The sequence below is a fragment of the Piliocolobus tephrosceles genome, chromosome 7, assembly GCF_002776525.5.
Source record: "Piliocolobus tephrosceles isolate RC106 chromosome 7, ASM277652v3, whole genome shotgun sequence".
Classification (NCBI taxonomy): domain Eukaryota; kingdom Metazoa; phylum Chordata; class Mammalia; order Primates; family Cercopithecidae; genus Piliocolobus; species Piliocolobus tephrosceles.
The window spans coordinates 102,540,129-102,559,059 of record NC_045440.1 but is presented as its reverse complement, the minus strand read 5'-3'; the positions used below and the strand labels follow the sequence as shown (position 1 = coordinate 102,559,059).

The 18,931-nt window shown below is 35.8% G+C and overlaps 1 protein-coding gene across 1 annotated transcript in view; it reads right to left on the bottom strand.

Moving 5' to 3' along the window:
• Positions 1-455: 455 nt before the first annotated feature.
• Positions 456-18,931, bottom strand: part of LOC113224952 (E3 ubiquitin-protein ligase RNF19A-like) — a 31,467-nt gene continuing 12,991 nt past the window's right edge. Inside the window, 8 exon segments of the mRNA XM_026454957.1 lie at positions 456-2,630; positions 3,194-3,337; positions 4,896-5,109; positions 7,385-7,546; positions 8,052-8,166; positions 12,185-12,347; positions 13,283-13,427; positions 18,342-18,550. Of these exon segments, the coding sequence (XP_026310742.1) occupies positions 1,940-2,630; positions 3,194-3,337; positions 4,896-5,109; positions 7,385-7,546; positions 8,052-8,166; positions 12,185-12,347; positions 13,283-13,427; positions 18,342-18,550 (1,843 nt within the window). The 3' untranslated portion in view covers positions 456-1,939.

Genomic DNA, 18,931 nt, shown 5'->3' with positions numbered 1-18,931 from the left:
GCATCTGATTACAATTAGCTTGAATTTAAATGGCTCCAGTTTCATAATCTAATGTTGCTAGAATAGAATCTCTTAAAACAGTCTTTTAAGATCTTTTTACTTTTTTCCCCTTTTCCCAAGTTAGCTGATCTTTCCACTTTTCTAAGATGAGGATTTATAATACTGATTTCTCTTCACAATTTAATGATAGATATATTTACTCAAGTTAAATTCAACCAATTTACTCAAAAAAATTATGTTGATGTATATGGCATCTTTTCTTCTGGTGGAAAGGCAGGAATTAGACAGGAAAAAAGGGTAGTTTCTAACACTGTTGAAAAGTTCAGCAAATGCTTTCCTTTGGGCTGAGACCAAAAGGCAGAATAATAACAAAGGCTTGCAATATTTATGAATACTACCACAGGGCCAATGAATATTCCCATTCTTATAAAACACTTGTGCACACACCAGAAGGCAGCAATACATTAGTATTTACATTTATTTAACGTATGCAGTTTACACACTCATTAAACAAAATTGGAATGCAAACAAATATACAAATACCATAAGCATTATCAAATAAAATAACTGGCACTAGTGTTATAAGCATATTAATGGACCTGGTAGGGAAAAGTGATGGAAGAAGACTGCAGCCCATGGCATTTTTCTTTTTACCAAAAGAAAACGCTCAGTAGCACCATAATGGTAATACTTAAAAGAAATACATAAGATAGAACATTTTAACTGCTATCATTGAGGTTAACCTGCTTTTATTTAAGTGAATTATACAGGAAATTAACAGTACAGGCAGTATTTTGGCCAACTTCTGCTTATGTCAGCTGAACATTGTCCATAAACAAAAGCAAAAGAAAATAATGCTAATCATACATGGACCTTTTGTACTTGGTACAAGCTCTGCACCGTGCTTTGATTTCATGGTTGGAGAAGATACGCATGTGTTAAAAATTGAGGTTATGTAAAGTTATTCACTAAAGCCTGAGTGTGTCTTTGGTAGGCTAACACTTTTTCAGCATTATTATTAATCACATTCATGATTATCTATTTCCTGTATTTTTCTATATAATCCAAGGTGACTAGAGAAGACATGGAAAACAACACAGCAAAATCCTCAAATAACTAGGCCATTAAAACCCAGTCAAACCCAAAGGCACCAAGAATCAATGGGGTACAAATTTCCCCTTTGAGAAAGTTGTTTTTTTTGTAATACTTATAACCTAATGGGACTTTATTTTGTAGTTTTATATATATTATTTGTTGCTGTCATATGCTTACTTACCTTTACATTTTTCCTCTAAGATGGCATCAACAATATACAAGACAGAGTACCAGGTATTTCTATTTCAAAGTTGTGCAAAAACTGCCACAATTTTGCTCAAAGTGTCTAAGTATCCAAATGGTAGCAAATGAGCTGCTTTAAGCTTTATATAACCACATTGCATATGAAGAAAAAAATGAAATTTATACCCAGATATAAATAGAAATGTTACAAAGAGTATCATATACTGAGAGTGACCTATGCAGTTCCTTTAAACTTATCTTAGTGGTTTCAATAAAATATCACTAACCACTTATCCCTAAAGCCTCAAGTTTTCATTTGAATGCTGTAGAATTGCATTAGTATTTTATATTGATTATAAATTAAGACCAATTTCTATCTAAGTATGTGCTTCAAGCAATGTTTTGTGGCAAACACACAAAACATGCTTTGCTCTTCAAATTTATTATCCTTAAAATAATGCACTTTTAAAGCCTTCATTTCATAGTTTGGTAACTAAGATCCACATGACACACAATGCTTTGCCGAACACAGAAAATGTATCTGCATTATGATAATGAAACCTGGCTTTTGCTGGTAACCTGAAATTTAAGAAGTCACATGTAGTTCAACCAGCTCGAAACACAGTTGTACAGTGGTAATTATTTTGCAGCATTTATGGGCCTAAATTTCAGTCTGAATTGCAACTTTTAATTCCATTGTCTGATGTGAGTGGTTGTTATTTGTTTCTTTTAGTGTATCACCAAAATATAAATCAACATTAGGTTTTATTCCATTTTTACTATGTTCTTCAGCAATATGATTCAACTGTGGAACTTCTGAACAGGAAGCAGTTTGGGTAACCACAGAAATGCTACACTGATGTGGGGAATTTTCCAGACGGTCATTTTCTACCTCAGGAAGAATGTTAACAGTAGCAAAGCGGGTGTGATAATCACTGGAACCATGACTACAAGAAGTTTTCATGCTTTCTAGGTCAGAACAACTAAATTCAGAAAAATGACTAGAGTGGGAATCTGCTACAGAAGGCATACTGTCACTGAGGGATGGAGCCTCAAATTCACTTGAGTTCGTGCTTTGTTGTTCTAACAACTGTGCATCCATGTCCTCTCTCGTCTCATTTATCTTCATGTTACCCTTTTTCCTCAATTTACCACTTTTTGATTTTTTCCCTGCTGTTGCTTCTTTGGACCACTTGGTGGCACTAGATTTACCTTCAGGCAAGCCACTGGATGAACCACCAGCATGACTTCGGGTAGCACTGCCATCATCCACACTACTGCTTCCACTGTTGTGCCTGAATTTGGATGGTTTTGACTCAATATCTACTTGCACTTCCATACTGTTGCCTTCTCTGAAATATAATAGGAACAAATACAAACATAATTGCTGACTTCTTTTTGTTCAGATGACTGGGGGCAGGGTTTCTGTGTGGAAAATTCAGACTATACATAAGCTATGAGAACATCTTAACGCAGGACATGTCTACTTAAAAAATGTACTTGATATAAGAGAACTCTTTATAATGCTTCAATTTTTTAAAATAGTAGTAAATACATTTATTGCTTATGTTGTTCTAGACACTATGCTACTTTTTTTTTAAAGAACAGCTTTATTCAGATATAATTCCCCCGTTTAAAGTGTGTAATTCAGTGATTTTTATTTTCATGATCCCAAAAAGAGATCTTGAACCCATTAGCAGTTAGTTCCCATTCTTCCCTCTCCCAGCCCTTGGCAACCACAAATCCACTTTATGATCTATATAGATTTGCCTACTCTGGACAGCTCACTGTTTCCTTTTCTCAGCAAACTTAATAGTTGGTAGTCACTTTTCACTGGTAATCTGTCTAATGATAGGAATCATTCCTTTTAAATTAATTTTAAAAACACTCGATTTTATAACAGTTTTTTCCTTACTTGTCCAATGGGATGTAGGAATTCAGAATGGATCCTGCCATTGCTTTGGTGCTGGCATTATCACTAACTGTTCCCAAGCTGACTGTGCCAGATTCTCCACTTAGACTGTACCGTTCTTTTTGTACATCTGCTTGTACTTCCAACCTTAAAGGGGGGGTATGAAATCACCAAAATTATATTTAATATCAGCACTACTGTAATATGTATCTTTAAATAATTCAGTTAAGAACCCTAGTAACCAGAAGCTATTTTAGGAATCATTTTTTAAAAATTTCCTTTTATTTAATTTAAATTCTACTGCAGCACACTGCATAGTACCAGTTATCCAAATAAAATGGGAAAAATTAGCTGTCTGCCAAGTAAAGTAGTAATAAAATAACACAAAAAAGACACAAAGGATTTTCACTTAAATGTACTCCATTATTCTCACTCAGGATACGGCACTTTGTAATGTTTCAATGCAAAACACAAAGTTAGAATACAGTATTAATCATTAAACATGACAGACCAATGAATCCAAAAATCCTGGGCATCTATATTAAAAAATAGCTCTATAAATAACACCTGCCTTTTAATATTTTATTTATTTATATATATCTTTAGAGACAGGGTCTCGTTATGTTGCCCAGGCTGGTCTCAAACTCCGGGCCCCAAGCTGTCTTCTCATCTTGGCCTCCCAAAGTGCTGGGATTATAGGTGTGAGCCACTGAGCCGAGCCAACATTTGCCTTTTTAAAAAGAGGTAATATGCCACTATAACGTAAGAGTTTGTATTTAAAATGCAAACTACCTAAAAATAAGATAAATATGTCTAATTTATCTTTTAATTCATGTATTCTCCCCTACATTTAAAAAAGGCAAGGCTATTAAGCCTAAGTGAAAAATAGTGAATTAAAGAGAAACAGGGGAAGATAATTTTTCCTACTTATCTACATGGCTATTGATAAAACACTTGGTGAGAATAAAGTAAGTAAGCATTAATACATAAAAGGACCCTAGCTGATGATCCCGGCCCCAGTTCACACATTCCTGGATGTCCTGACTCCACCTGTTCCCCAGGACTCAGCCGAAGTCCCATCTCCTAACATCCGGCTGTTGTCACCCACAGAGGTAAGATCTAGGCTTAAGTATTGCCTTTGCTTCAATGTCTATTGAAGCAGCTGCAGCAATGATTTATAATACAAAATCTGACAAGGACAGTGAAAAAATTGGCAGAATGTTATTGCTTAGACTTAGAAATCTACCACCAAATTTCTTTTTTCTTTTTTTTTTTTTTGAGATAGGGTCTCACTGTCACTTAGGTTGGAGTTCAATGGTGTGATCTTGGCTGACTGCTACCTCCACCTCCCAGACTGAAGTGATCCTCCTACCTCAGCCTCCCGACCAGCTGGGACTACAGGTGCATGCCACCAAGTCCAGCTAATTTTTTATATTTCTTTAGTAGAGACGGAGTTTCGCCATGTTGCCCAGGCTGGTCTCAAACTCCTGAGCTCAGGCAATCCACCTGCCTTGGCTTCCCAATGTGCTGGGATTACAGGCGTGAGACACTGCACCTGGCCCCAAATTTCATTTTTAACAGTACTATTTTGAACCTCGACATAGTAGGGTTATATATAATCATCATGCTTTATGTTCAAAATTCTCACCTAATTAATAATTTGTAGTTACCAGAAGGCAGAACCAAACCAAATCAAAACACACACCTGTTAAAACAGTTTACCATGGCACTTCCTGACAGACTCCCCGTTATGCTGGCTCCAGCTAGTGCCATGGTGCTGGCTGTTTCACTCAGGTTGTCTCGGATGGCTCCTATTCGATCCATGTGGCTTCCACTTGCACTCAAACTGCCAGTCAGCCCACCAACACTTCCCTCCCCTATGCTCGGGTTGTGTCTTGCTTCTGCTACTGATGTTGTGTCTAAATGCAAATATTCCAAAGAAACTAAGTAAGTATGATTATCAATTTTCTCCTTCTTAAATTCCTCCATGATTTCAGAGAGGGCATTTTATAAGGTATAAAATATACACGGACATGGAAAAATATTTTTTTCAGGCTAGTCCACTAGAAGCAGTAGGAAAAGAGCCAACAATTTTAAATGGTCACTAATTCCTTTTTTCAAAAACCCAGATTTAGGAATTCTATAAAGAATCTGTTAAAAAATATAGCTGACTTTAGAGGAAAATTATGTGACAATTTTCATTAAGGGTGTCATTTAAAGAGCTTATTACTAAGTCAATAACAATAGGCTAAAAGTTGATTTCTACATACATTCCACAGTTCTGTCTACAAGCTATTATTAAGATGTGATAACACTATGTTCCAATTTTACAGTACCTCTCACACATTTTGTATTGCAGGAGTCATTTATTTGCACCAATATTTGAGTTCCTATTATATACCCAATAACATGGTGATAAATGCTACGAGGAAAAATACAAGAGAGTAAAGGGGAGGAGAGTGATGAGAAGTGCATGTACGTACATGTCTGTGAGCCATTTTATATGATGACAGAAGGCCTCTTTAATAATGTAATACTTGTAGAGACAAATGAAGTAAAAAAGTGAGTCATGAAATTTTCTAGGGAAAGAATATTCCAGGCAGAGAACTGCAAGTTTAAAAGCCTGTAAGTAGGAGCATGCTTGGCACCCTCAAAAATCAAGCAAGAATGGTATAAAATAGGAGGGTGACAAGAGATGAGCTCAGACACATAGTTGGGGCAGATCATGTGGGACCTTTTGGGCTATGATAAGGACTTTGGATTTTCTTCCCCAGTAGTTAGAAGCCACTGGGGAAGTTTTGAGCGTAAGAAAGTCATAATCTGACAGGGTTTAGACATGTGACTACGGCTGCACTATGGAACAGCGAATAGAAGCTGACAAGTTGATACAACAGTTAAGAGGCTATTACAATAGCCCAGGAAAGAGGACAGTAGCTTGGTCTAAGAGAAGGGTAGTGAAGAGAGTAAGAAGTAGTTGGATTATGGCTAAATATTGAAGGAAGCAGCAGAATGTGCTGACAGATCAATCAGATGTAGGGTAAGAGGGAAAAGAGGGAGGCATTGTAACTGAAGGTTTTTGGTCCAAGCAACAGGAGGAATGGAGAAGCTACTTATTGAGTTAAGGAGGATGGAGGGAAGAAGAGATTTAAGAGCAAGGAATTTGGCTGTAGACAAGTTAAGCTTGAAATTCTTGTCAGACATTCAAGCGCAGATTAAAGAGGAAAGTTAGACATGCAAGTTTGAAGTTCAGGGGAGAGGTCAGTCTATATATTATTTAATAGATGAGATTATCTAGGGCAAAAGTGTAGATACATAAGAGAAGAATTCTGAGAACTGGGCTCCGGGTAACAAACATTTAGAGGTCAGAAGAGGAAAATGAGCCAGCAAAGATCAATGAGACGGAGTGGCCAGAAAATACGGTAAGAAGTGGTTTCCCAGAAGAAAAGTGAAGTATTTCAACAAGGGCAGAGTCTCTACCATGTCAGATATATTGCTATATTAAGATGAGGACCAAGAACTGACCACTGTATTAGGTTACATGGAGGCCACTGGTGACTCTGCTTTAGTGAATAGTAGAAATAAAATTCTGGAGTGGTAGGGACAAAAATCTGATTGAGGTCAGTTCAAGAGAAAATGAGAGGTAAGAAAGTAGGCATTATCTTTACACATCTGCCTAATTATTTCCCTATGACAAATTTCTAAAATAATAATTGCTAGAATACAGAACATGCACTTTTTAAAAAAGGTTTATTGACATACTCCTACGGACAGTCTATGAAGGCTTTTTTATTCTTCTTAATCTTTGCTTGTTACTGTCCTAATTCACATTTCTTTGAATAACATCGAGTTGAAGATATTTTTGACTTATTGGTCACCCATATTTCTTTTATGAACTGTATTCCTCTTCATATCCCTTACTTAGTTATTTGTAATGTTTCAGGCAAAATTTAAGATGAAAAGTTTATGATATCTAAGATATTATATTCCAATTAGAAGTCAGGTACCCAGAATTACCCCCACCTCTTTCATCCATACTCCTCCTTGGCAGTTTATTCACTGATGTACTTCTGAATGAATGCTATTAGGCCTAGTAAAAGGAGGGCAATGGAAATTCTGACCTGCATGTTATATCTGGCCTTCCCAATACTTACACTGTTAATAAGCACATTTTCTTCCTTTGCTTAAAGGACTTACCTACAGCTGTGTTAGTTCCACCAACATTTATATCATTTTCATCATCAAATTCAATCCTGACTCCTTTTCCATTGCCTGCTGAGACTCCACAACCTCCACTTCGACAAAGAGAAATGGGAACAACGCCATAGACATAAGCTAACATAATAGGAACACCAATACCTAAAGAGAAATTAAATCAGTCATTACAAACAACAAAATAACTTACAGAAACATGAGTTTTAGAAAGTCCTTTCAACAGAGGCATACAGAAAAAAGTGCCAGGGTTCTGAAGAATTGGCTGGAACATTTGCCAAAAGTAGAGTTACTCAGTTGTTAGGCAAATTCAAGGTTCCCAGCCTTTCAGGTAATGCACATGAGAAGAAAAAGAGAGAGATGTAAACTTTTCTCTTTTGAAGTGCCAGGCCTCTGAACTGTACTTGGGGTGGAGCTGGAGCGGAAGAGTATCAGCCACTAACAATTTACCAACTACTTTAAGGCTAGGCTCTTGAATCTCTAATACTTTTAACCAAGGAAAGACTTACTGTAGGCTCAATTTAAATTGTCCTCAAATTAAAAAACAAAAAGGTAAGTCTTATCTTCAAACACTTTGCTTTTAAAAAATCTTTCCATAAAACTTTAACTCCATAAAATTTTAGGTAATTAGTACTTTCCAGCATTTTCTTACCTACAGTCACTGCAGCTACTACTGGAGACACGATTACAGACAATGTTACACCACCTGCTATGGCCAAATTCCGTTTGTGCTTTGAAACATCCTTGCCTTCGTAGCGATTGTGAATCTTGAATTAACAAAAACAGGGGTGGGGGATTAAAGAGAAAATACATTACAATTTAACTTAGTTGAAAAAGACCTATACTTGCTAAAGTGATTTTTCATAAAAGTTCGTAGCTGAGTATCTTAGTTCAAGGTAAACCTACTAGTGTCCTTAAACTATTAGTATACTCTCACAAATACTTTGCTCCTTTTTAATAAATTGCTTTAGACAGTGATTTAATGGATTTTACTTTGTGCTTAATTTTAAAAGTCTTGAGTAAAAGTAGTCTTTATAATTTTAATCAAAAGTAGTGTAATTATGTATTAAGCAAAGAGGAAGAAATTAAGATTATTATTTTGAACACAGTTATGAGTTACATGGTTCACTAACAGGATAATTCTAGCATTCTAAAGGTTTCTTTCTAAAGAAGATTCTCTAAATGGTAAAAATTGGCTTCTAGGGAAGGTTTCTTTTTTAAAAATTGACCTTAAAAAGCAGTTCTAATAAACAAGTATGAATAAACAGTATTATTTTTTCTCAGATCCTTTTTATGAAGGCAAATATTGACAAATGACTCAAATTCCAGGGCTCTCATTTATAGCTCAAAGTAAACGGCAGAGAAAGAAAAAAGATGATAAATAATGGCTACCAGAGGACAGGATTGAATTCATTCAGCAATCTCTGTACAGGACAGGTGTTAATAAGTAGAATTTGATATCATTATAGAAGCAGTGATTAAAAAGTGGCTTGTGAAATTACATGAACTTTGAGATCTTTATTTTCATGGTTTGCAAGGGCTAATAAAGTACATTTTCCCCCTGTTTCAAGACAAATTCAAAACAGCCTCAAAAGTATGTGGACCTTCTAAAATAAAATGACTTATAAACAATATTACAGGTGGGACTTATAAAATAATCTATTATTACATGGTATAATACCTTTGGCCTTTGGAAGGCTGTAAAGTATGATGAGTGTTATGGAAAACAGTGGAAAAGTTGGGGTGGGAGGTGGGTGATGCATGTATGGGACAAGAAACCTTTCTATTTCCTAGTCAGAATCCCATTTCCCAGCATTGACTAGAGGTTCCTTGTCAATGAGCCTCCTCATTTCCCTACACAGTCCATGCAGGCAGAGATGGCAGACCTTCCCAAGGTACCTTTCATTATCCTTCAGCACTGCAGCTAATTCCTGCTCCTCCCCACTCCCACTCCTGGGAAACTTAGCACTGAAGAAGAGAAAAGGCACAACGGATGGAGCAGACTTGCAAAGGCAGGCTGCCAAAAGAAAGGAGTCTTCTAGAAAATTTTTCAGCCTCAAGCACCAATGTTCGACTACAGTGATCACATCATTCCACTATTTCTGTTTCAACTTAAATTTTCTGTTTACTATTTTTTGCCACATTCTCTACTTTTCATTAAGTGAAGGCTCAGCTTTTGAGTACTTTATTGACTTAGCAGGTTTTCCTGGGCTGATTGGGATCCCAAAGCACCACAGAACATTATTTCAATGGAAAATTAATTCATTCATTTACAAACCTTTGGATACATGTTTAAAAAAAGGAGACCTGTAACTGTACCCTATGACCTAAACAATGAGGTAAATAATCTCTCCTCTATAAATTATTTGTAGGTACATGTGGTACAACAGTCTCTCTCTCCCTTCTATTTCTAAGTACCTGAATAAATAGTTTTGTTTTCAGCAAAACCTTGATTTGAATAACTACATGAAAAATTATAATCAGCTACTATATTTTGAATTTTTTTATTTTCTCTCTCTTTTTTGGAAATAGGGTCTCTCTCTGTGTCGCTCAGACTAGAGTGCAGTGGCACAATCACAGCTCACTGCAGCCTCAACCATACAGGCTCAATCAATCCTCCCACCCCAACTTACTTAGTAACTGGGGCTACAGGCATGCACCACCACTCCCAGCTGACTATTTAATTTTTTTGTAGAGACAAGGTGTCACACTGTGTTGCCCAGGCTGGTCTCAAACTCCTGGATTAACGCAATCCTCCCTCCTCAACCTCCCCAAGTGTTAGGATTACAGACGAGTGAGCCACCATACACAGCCCAACATTTTTTAAAGTTCAAGTTTACTACTTAAAACCTTCAGAAATAAATATGTGGCTTATAAATATGTTTGTCATCAGTCCCAAAACTAATTTTTAAGAAATAGTATATGTTATTTTTCTGATTATAAAATGTAAGGTGAATATAAAAAATTCAGCTGTTTTACAGCAGAGGATCAACCTTATTCCCAGTGTGGTCCCAGAAGTTAGAAACAGAAATAAATGAAACAAAAGGAAACAGATCTGACTCAACATAAGAATTTTGTAACAATTAGTAGCCATTTTACAACAGAATGGGTTGCTTCATGAGTTGGTGGTTTCCCCATGACTAAAGTTCCCAAACAGCTAATGAAACTTAATCAGGGAACTCATATTAAGAATTCATGCCTCTGAGTTCAAATCTCAGCTCTGCTTCTTTCTGTGTAACTGAAGATATTATCACATAACCTTTCCTAAATCTCAATATTTTAACACACAGAGACCAAAATATCGAGGTTGCTGCAGGGTTAAAATGAGTAAAAGTACATACAACACCTATGACACGGTATGAAAACCTTTAGAGCCTTTTCTTATTTTAGAGATAGGATCTTGCTCTATTGCCCAGGCTGGAGTGAAGTGGCATGATCATAGCTCATTGCAGCCTCCACTTCCCCATCTCAAGCAATCCTCCCACCTCAGCCTTCCAAGTAGCTGGGACTACAGGTGCATACTACCATGCCCAGATAATTTTTAAATTTTTCCGAGAGATGGGGTCTCACTATGTTGTTCAGGCTGGTCTTCAACTCCCAGCCTCAAGTGATCCTTCTGCCTCAGCCTCCCAAAGCGCTATGATGACAGGAGTGAGCCACCATGCCCTGCTTGTTAGTTCCCTTTTTTTTTTTTTTTGAGATGGAGTTTTGCTCTTGTTGCCTAGGCTGGAGTGCAATGGTGCAATCTCAGCTCACTGCAACCTCCACCTCCCGGGTTCAAGTGATACTCCTGCTTCAGCCTCCTGAGTCTGGGATTAGAGGCACCTGCCACTATGCCTGGCTAATCTTTTTTTGTATTTTTCGTAGAGACGGGGTTTCACCATGTTGGCCAGGCTGGTCTTGAACTCCTGACCTCAGGTGATCCTCCAGCCTCAGCCTCCCAAAGTGCTAAGATTACAGGGGTGAGGCACTGCACCCGGCCTGTTAATTCCCTTTTTAAAAACTGCTATTCCTTTGTTCTGCCTGGGTACAAAGTTGGGATTAGATAATTTCTTTTTATTTTTTAAAAAAAGTTTTAATTTTTTTGATTTTCTTGGATACCAAAGAAAATTTCTCTCTTTTTTCTTTTAGCTATCTCCTACTGAAAGTTTCTTCTCAATACAGAGATTCTATTAATTTAGGCAATAACAGACTTCTTAGGACCTCATAAATTATCCCATTAATCATTAACAAAAGAACTATTTGCTTAGTTAATGAAATATAATTCATCAATTAGAGGCCAGTGGTACTCACTAGTGTTTGGACTTTCACAAGATTCTAATAATTTGCAAAACAGCGTATTTATTAATAGCAGTAATCCAAAAAACAAGCTTTGAACTGCAGCAGAAATAATTCAAGAACTGGCTAATTACTTTTTCCCTGAGGGCATGTGTTATTTAGCTATTAACTTTCATTAAAAAGATCTCATAGACCTGACCTTACAAGGATATACCTATAGAAAAATCCCAGGTGTGTATCCTTCAATATTTTATTCTTAAAGTTTTATAATATAAACATACTAAAATTTTCAGATTCAGAACATTTTAAAGCAAGTCTGCTTTATACATATTTATATATGCTTGCCAAACACTAAACATTTATGAAAAAAGAGTAACTGTTTTATACTGAGGAAACTAAAGATACCCTTTGTCTTAAAAAAAAAAAACCCAAAAATCATCAATACTAAAAGAATACATCTAAAGATTTAGAATAACATAATGGACTAACAAGAATTATGCATTTTACCTTGCGGCCCACATACACAGGAATGCCAATAATCATTGCAGGAATAGCAATGCCAGCTATTAAAGCGATTCCGACAGGAGCACCAACCAGTGTTCCCAGCTGCCACAATATTTTCTTCTTTCGGCTCCAGGGTTTCTTCCCCCAAAAAGTACATCCTGATGGACTAATGGAAAAAATTATAATGTAAATAACTGCTGCAAAACACCACAATAACAAATTAGTGCAATATATTAAAGCAATGACTATTTTTAACAACTTCTCATAGTTAGGAGTTTTATTCCCCTTTAAATTCTGAGTTCATTAAACTAAGGTAAGAACCACTATAAATTATATTAACAAGATACTGATATATCTTATTTTATGTTATATTTTATTATGTATTATATATTTATATTATAATTTATATATAATTTAGATATTACATTATAATTTATATATTTTATTAAAAAGATACTGATAACTGAGATTCAGGTTAAAAATTTATCCCTAGTCCTGTTAATGTAAAACATACATATTTTTAGGCATCAATTATCTGATTATATCATAAACTCACTCTGTAGCCTAAATGATAAAATTTATGTATGGGAAAATTCAATGGAAGTATAAGGTAAGAACCACTATAAATTATATTAACAAGATACTGATAACTGAGATTCAGGTTAAAAATTTATCCCTAGTCCTCCATTACCCTCAAACCCTTACGTTAATTTTTTAGCAGTAAATTAATGCAAAACATGCTTATTTTTAGGCATTAATTATCTGATTATATCATAAACTCACTCTGTAGCCTAAATGATAAAATTTATGTACGGGAAAATTAAATTAAAGTATTTATGGTCTAGCATAATCACACAGGGTATTACATACTTACCAGCATTCTAGTTTAACAAAAACAAAAAAAGGAAATATCCATTTCCTATTTTGACTAGTTATTAATTCCAAATGACTAGCATAATAACTTGGTTTCTTTTAAATTTATTTAGCTAGAATAAAACCAATCCCTTTAAGTATCTTATAAAACTCAAATTTAAGACAAGTTATTTTGTCTTACAATATAAAATTACATTTACACATAAATAGCTCCTCCTATAAGCTTACCTTAGATAATGTAAATCTGAGATCTCCTTCATACACAACCAACAAAATTCACAACCACAAACAGCACATGTCATGTGATTGCAGCTCCCATCATTCATCTTTATTATATAAGCAGCACATCGTGGACACGGCTTTATATCATCAGCTATTGGGAACATAGACAAATCTATTAGGCATATAAAACTGGTCTAAAAATAACTTCTGGCAGTTTACCAATTGTAGTACTGCCAAAAAATCTTAAGATGTAGTTTGTTAACTCATAGCCTCAGCCTGCTATTTTTAGCATATAAAGCATTTTTTCTTCCCTTCTAAGAGAACATATTTTACATTAAAATATCAAGTTATAAACATTTTTTAAACATAGTAGTGAAACAATGAGAACAAAGAATAACAAAAGAATAAAAAGAGAAAGGAGAATCAAGGACAGCTCTAGCAAATTGTGAACTATGTAAAGTTTGTCTTTGTCTGGGTCCCACAGAAGTCTTCTGAGTGGTAGTTCCTGGTTCTAGAACTTTTCTAACCATCTTCCCTTAATTCAAATGTACACGTTCTGTATACTATTCCTTTAGTGAATGAACACTAACAGGAGGTGACAATTTGATATTAATCTGAGGTGCTATATCCAAAGGACTATGAATTTATTTATTCTAATTACATCAATTATAAGCACTATAAGAATAGTAAAACAGGTATCTTTAGAAAAGCAGCCTTTTCCTAGTATTTTACTTCACACGAAAGAGAGATGGACCTTGCAAAGAATCAGTACCCAAAATACAAGGAAGGAAGGAAGAGATTAGGGAAGAGTCATATGGCTATAAATGTTATAAACCATGGAAAACAGTTTCAGAATAAAAGCAATCATTGTTAGTTACGCTCATGACTTTTAAATTAGTTGTATTTATCCTTTTTATTCATTTATTCACCTGTTTACTCAACTGTTGTTGGTATATGTTCCTTGTATGATAATATGGTTACAATGCACAATGGTGTCACACAGTTAAAATCAAGTATAACATAACTTTAGGAAAATTATAACTATTTTGCATGTTGGCATCCATTTAAATAGCAACTTGTAGTTACTATTAGCCAGCTATATTTTTCAACTACTCACAGTCTAGTAAAGATATTTATAGTGCTAACCACTGAATCTAAGTATTTGCTCCAATGTCTTACATTATAAAGCATTAAGCTATACTCCATTCTTTCTACAAGTTTTTTTTTTTAACTTAAGATCTGGTCAATGCTCACAATTAGTATTTATTTTAATGATTCAAGCAATTTTAAGCAAACTAATACTCTAAGCAGCCAGACCAGACAATTGATAATTACTAGAATATACAAATTAGAAATATTCATGGCATGATTTAAATGATAAAAGAACATAAAGTCTGCATTTAACAATTTTAAACATTGGGGTATGACTAAAAAAAGCTGGCTTTTATGCCTGATACAACACATAGTATACCAAATTAAAGAAATGCTAATCCTATCCGCATAAGCAGCATGTTAATCGATAAACTTTCTCATACCAGAGTATGCTCAAGTAGTAGGTATCTCAATAAGATGGGGGAGTAAAAAGACTCAAGCTTTGGTACTGATGCATGCAATCTTTGGAACAAACTAAGGTAACATCCCCATTTATTCCTATGGTTCTAAAAACATAAAAAAGCCTTTTAATATGCTAAAATTACACGTTAGAGAATTAATACCACAAGCAATGTATTTTTGATAGGTCTCTATATACTTATATCCACATCTTTCACTCTCTATACTTATTTACCTATGAAAGGCTGTTTAGTTTGCTTTGTGTCTTTCCTCAAAGCAACAAATTAGGAAAAATTTACTGTGCACATTATAGGATGGCATATTTCTCTCCAAATACTCTCATAATGCAAAAATGCTAAATGAAATTGTTTAAGGTCAGTTGATCCCCCATTCCCCAAGAATCAATTAAGCCACAGTTCCCTCATATGAAAAAGCTTCCCATTTCTATTTACAGTGTTTGGCTAAGCTTTTGTCTTCTTTATGTTTTTGTTTACTGCTAAAATATGGGCCACTGTCATATTAAGAAAAAACAACAGGTTACAAAACACCATGTCCTCAAATGTTAACAAAGATTATCTCTTAAGGGTGGTAGTGGTAAGGGGACACAGGCAGGAGTGGGGAGCCAATTAAATAGTTTATTTTTATAAAATGGGAAAACTACAGTAACAAAAATGACATACGTGGTTATATAAATAACATACGTGGTTCACTTAAAATATAACACGTATGTTATAAATAACATACGTGGTTCACTTAAAATTTAACTCCAAGTGCATAAACCTAGTAGCTATAAGAAAGAGCCTCAAGTGGATGCACTACTGTCACAATTTAAAGACAAATGTAAACATTATACTATAAATATTGTATTATTTTATAAACACAAATATTAATGTACCTTATGTAACTAAGCACACATTTATCTTCAGTGACCAATTAGGGAAAAAAAAACAACTAATTATTATACTAATAAATAATAAAAGTACAACTAGTTTTTCAGCATATCATGATACAGAAAACAATACCAAAATATCTGGAATAAGAGTAATAAAACCATTTAGATGGTAGCTTCCTCTTTAACTTTCTACAAGTCTGTGATAAGCCAAGTTCACTACACTTTTTAAATTTTTTTTTAAAGAGGGTCTTGTTCTGTCGCTCAGGCTAGTGTGCAGTGGCACGATCTCAGCTCACTGCAACTCCACCTCCTGGGGTCAAGCAATCCTCCACTTCAACCTCCCAAGTAGCTGGGACTACAGGTGCACACCACCACGCATGGCTAATTTTTGTATTTTTAGTAGAGACGAGACTTCACCATGTTGCCTAGGCTGCTGAAGTTTGAGAACTTCTGAGCTCAAGCAATCTGTCAGCTTCGGCCTCCCAAAGTGCTGGGATTATAGGCACGAGCCACGGCGCCCGGCCCTCACTGCACTTTTAATTCTCCCTCTTGTTTTTGGAAACAGGATCTCACTCTGTCACCCAGGCTGCAGTGCAGTGGCACAATCACATTTCATTGCAGCCTTGACTTCCTAGGCTCAAATGATCCTCCCACCTCAGCCTTCTGGCTTGCTGGGACCAGAGGTGCCCATCACTATGCCTGGCTAATTTTTTAAATTTTTTGTAGAGAAGGAGTCTTGCCACGTTGCCTAGGCTGGTCTTGAACTCCTGGGCTCAAGCAATCCTCCTGCCTTGGCCTCCCAAAGTGTTGGGATTACAGGTGTGAGCCATTGCACCAAGATTTTTAAACAAACATGGAACAAACTCCAAATGAAGTTTTTTTAAAAACAATCACCTTGAGACTATTTATTCCAACAATGTTATTGTTTGGCTCAAAGCATTTGGTAAGGTTTTCTTTCATAATTACCTTCAAATCTCCTTCATATAAAAGAAAAATCACTCATGATCATATAGTCACATCTCACTCTGCATCTATCTGAAACCAATAATCCAACCTGTTATGATACTCTAGCCGTTAGACTTACCTCTAAAGGAACTTCTAGTCATTCTCAGAAATCAAACTGATATTAAACTGACGTAACCTAAAGGTTATGCCAATGAGGCATTCCAGGGAAGTACTGCTGAAATAAACACAAAAACTCCCATGGTGGCTACATTGAGGAAGACCAATATTCATCTGGATAACTAAATCATGATCTTTATTTTAAAAAACAATAAAAGCCATTTCTGTCATTTTTTAATTGAATGATAGCCCAGACATACTTAAATCTCTAGAAAGTGACTGGTTTCTCTAAGGTCCCCTACCTCATATAGCAAAAGCACTTACTATGAGCCAGGAAATATTTCAACTATATGGATATAAGCATTACTAGTATCTTTATTTATTATTATTATTATTTTTTGAGACGGAGTCTCACTCTGCCATCCAGGCTAGAGGGCAGTGGCACAATCTCGGCTCACTGCAACCTCTGCCACCTGGGTTCAAATGATTCTCCTGCCTCAGCCTCCCAAGTAGCTGGGGATTACAGGCACCCGCCACCACGCCCGGCTAATTTTTGTATTTTTTTAGTGGAGTCAGGGTTTCACCAAGCTGCCCAGGCTGGTCTTGAACTCCTGATCTCAAGTGATTTGCCTGCCTCAGACTCCCGGAGTGCTGGGATTACAGGCATGAGCCACCATGACTGACCAGTATCTTTATTTTAAAGATGAGACAAGTAACTTGCTCAAGATTGCACAAGGAATAAGCAGAGGATGTGGGATTTGAATTCAAGCAGTCTGATTCCAGAGTCATTCTCTCTTGCTCTATATGACTGTGTATTCTGTGACCAATAAATACACACCCCCTACTTGGAGGAGAGGAATATCATTTCCAAGTGAACTACCCAGTGGCTACTGCTGACTCTTTAGGGAACAGTTTAGGTACATTCAGGTCCTCTCTGAATTGCTTCTGAACCCATACCTACAAATTAATACTAATACTACTGAGTTCCAGAAATCTTTAGGAAAGAGAAACAAATCAATCAGCAAACAAGTATAAAAATACATTTACTTTACAAAAGTATTAAATGTCGAATATTCTGTGTTAAAGCTTCATGAGACTTTTTTTCTAGTAGCATAAAGTACATGATTATCTCAATACACTGCTGGCAGGAATATAAATTATTTTTAGTAGAGATGGGGTTTCACCACATTGATTAGGCCGTTCTCAAACTCCTGGCCTTAAGTGGTTGGCCCGCCTCAGCCTCCCAAAGTGCTGGGATCACAGGCGTGACTACCACACCTGGACAAATACCTTTATAATCAACAGTTTCAGACCATCTTTGGCTATCAGTTACATAAATTATCATGACACTTCCGTTTTTCCTTTTTTCTTGGACAATAAAATCTTTCTAATTTCAGAACCACCTTCTTCCACAGGAAAGAATGAGTGCTTCTGGGATAGAAATGCACTTAAAAACACTTTTGGCAAGTGAAAGGAAAACAGGAATACTTAACTTTAAAAAGTTAAAATAACTAGTGTTTTGTGTCAAATATTTCATTAGAAAAAATTAGACATAAATACCTGCTGCTCCAGACTCTTGACTATAACTAATGGATGAAGAACGTATAGTTCTCAAACGTAAGCTCTGGGCTCTCTCTTGTCGAGCAGCATCACAGGTCTGGTTGGGGTGCCAAATCTGTTTACAGTGGTAGCAAAACTCTGTTCCACAGCCCTCTCGCCCACAAGTTAATTTTGGACAGCTGGCACATCCAAATGCTATCACAGCATATCTTGAAAGAACAAGAAAAATGATTTAAAATGTGACATAAAACAAGAGATACTCATTTCAAAAGTATCCAACTAACGATTATTCCTGAAAAACATTTTCTATTTATACATTAGCAAACAGTTATAAGCACAATCTCACCAATATAAAAATGGGGGAAAATGAAGTTTACGAATGAAGATATATAAATGGCGTAAAATATTTTAAAAGTTCAATTTTTAACTTTCAGGGGTTTTTTTTAGATTCAGGGGGTACGTGTGCACGTTTGTTACATGGTCTATTGCATGACGCTGAGGTTTGGGCTTCTAATGATTCTGCTGCCCAAATAGTGAACACAGTATCTGACAGGTAGTTTTTCAACTCTTGTCCCTCTCCCTCAACTTTT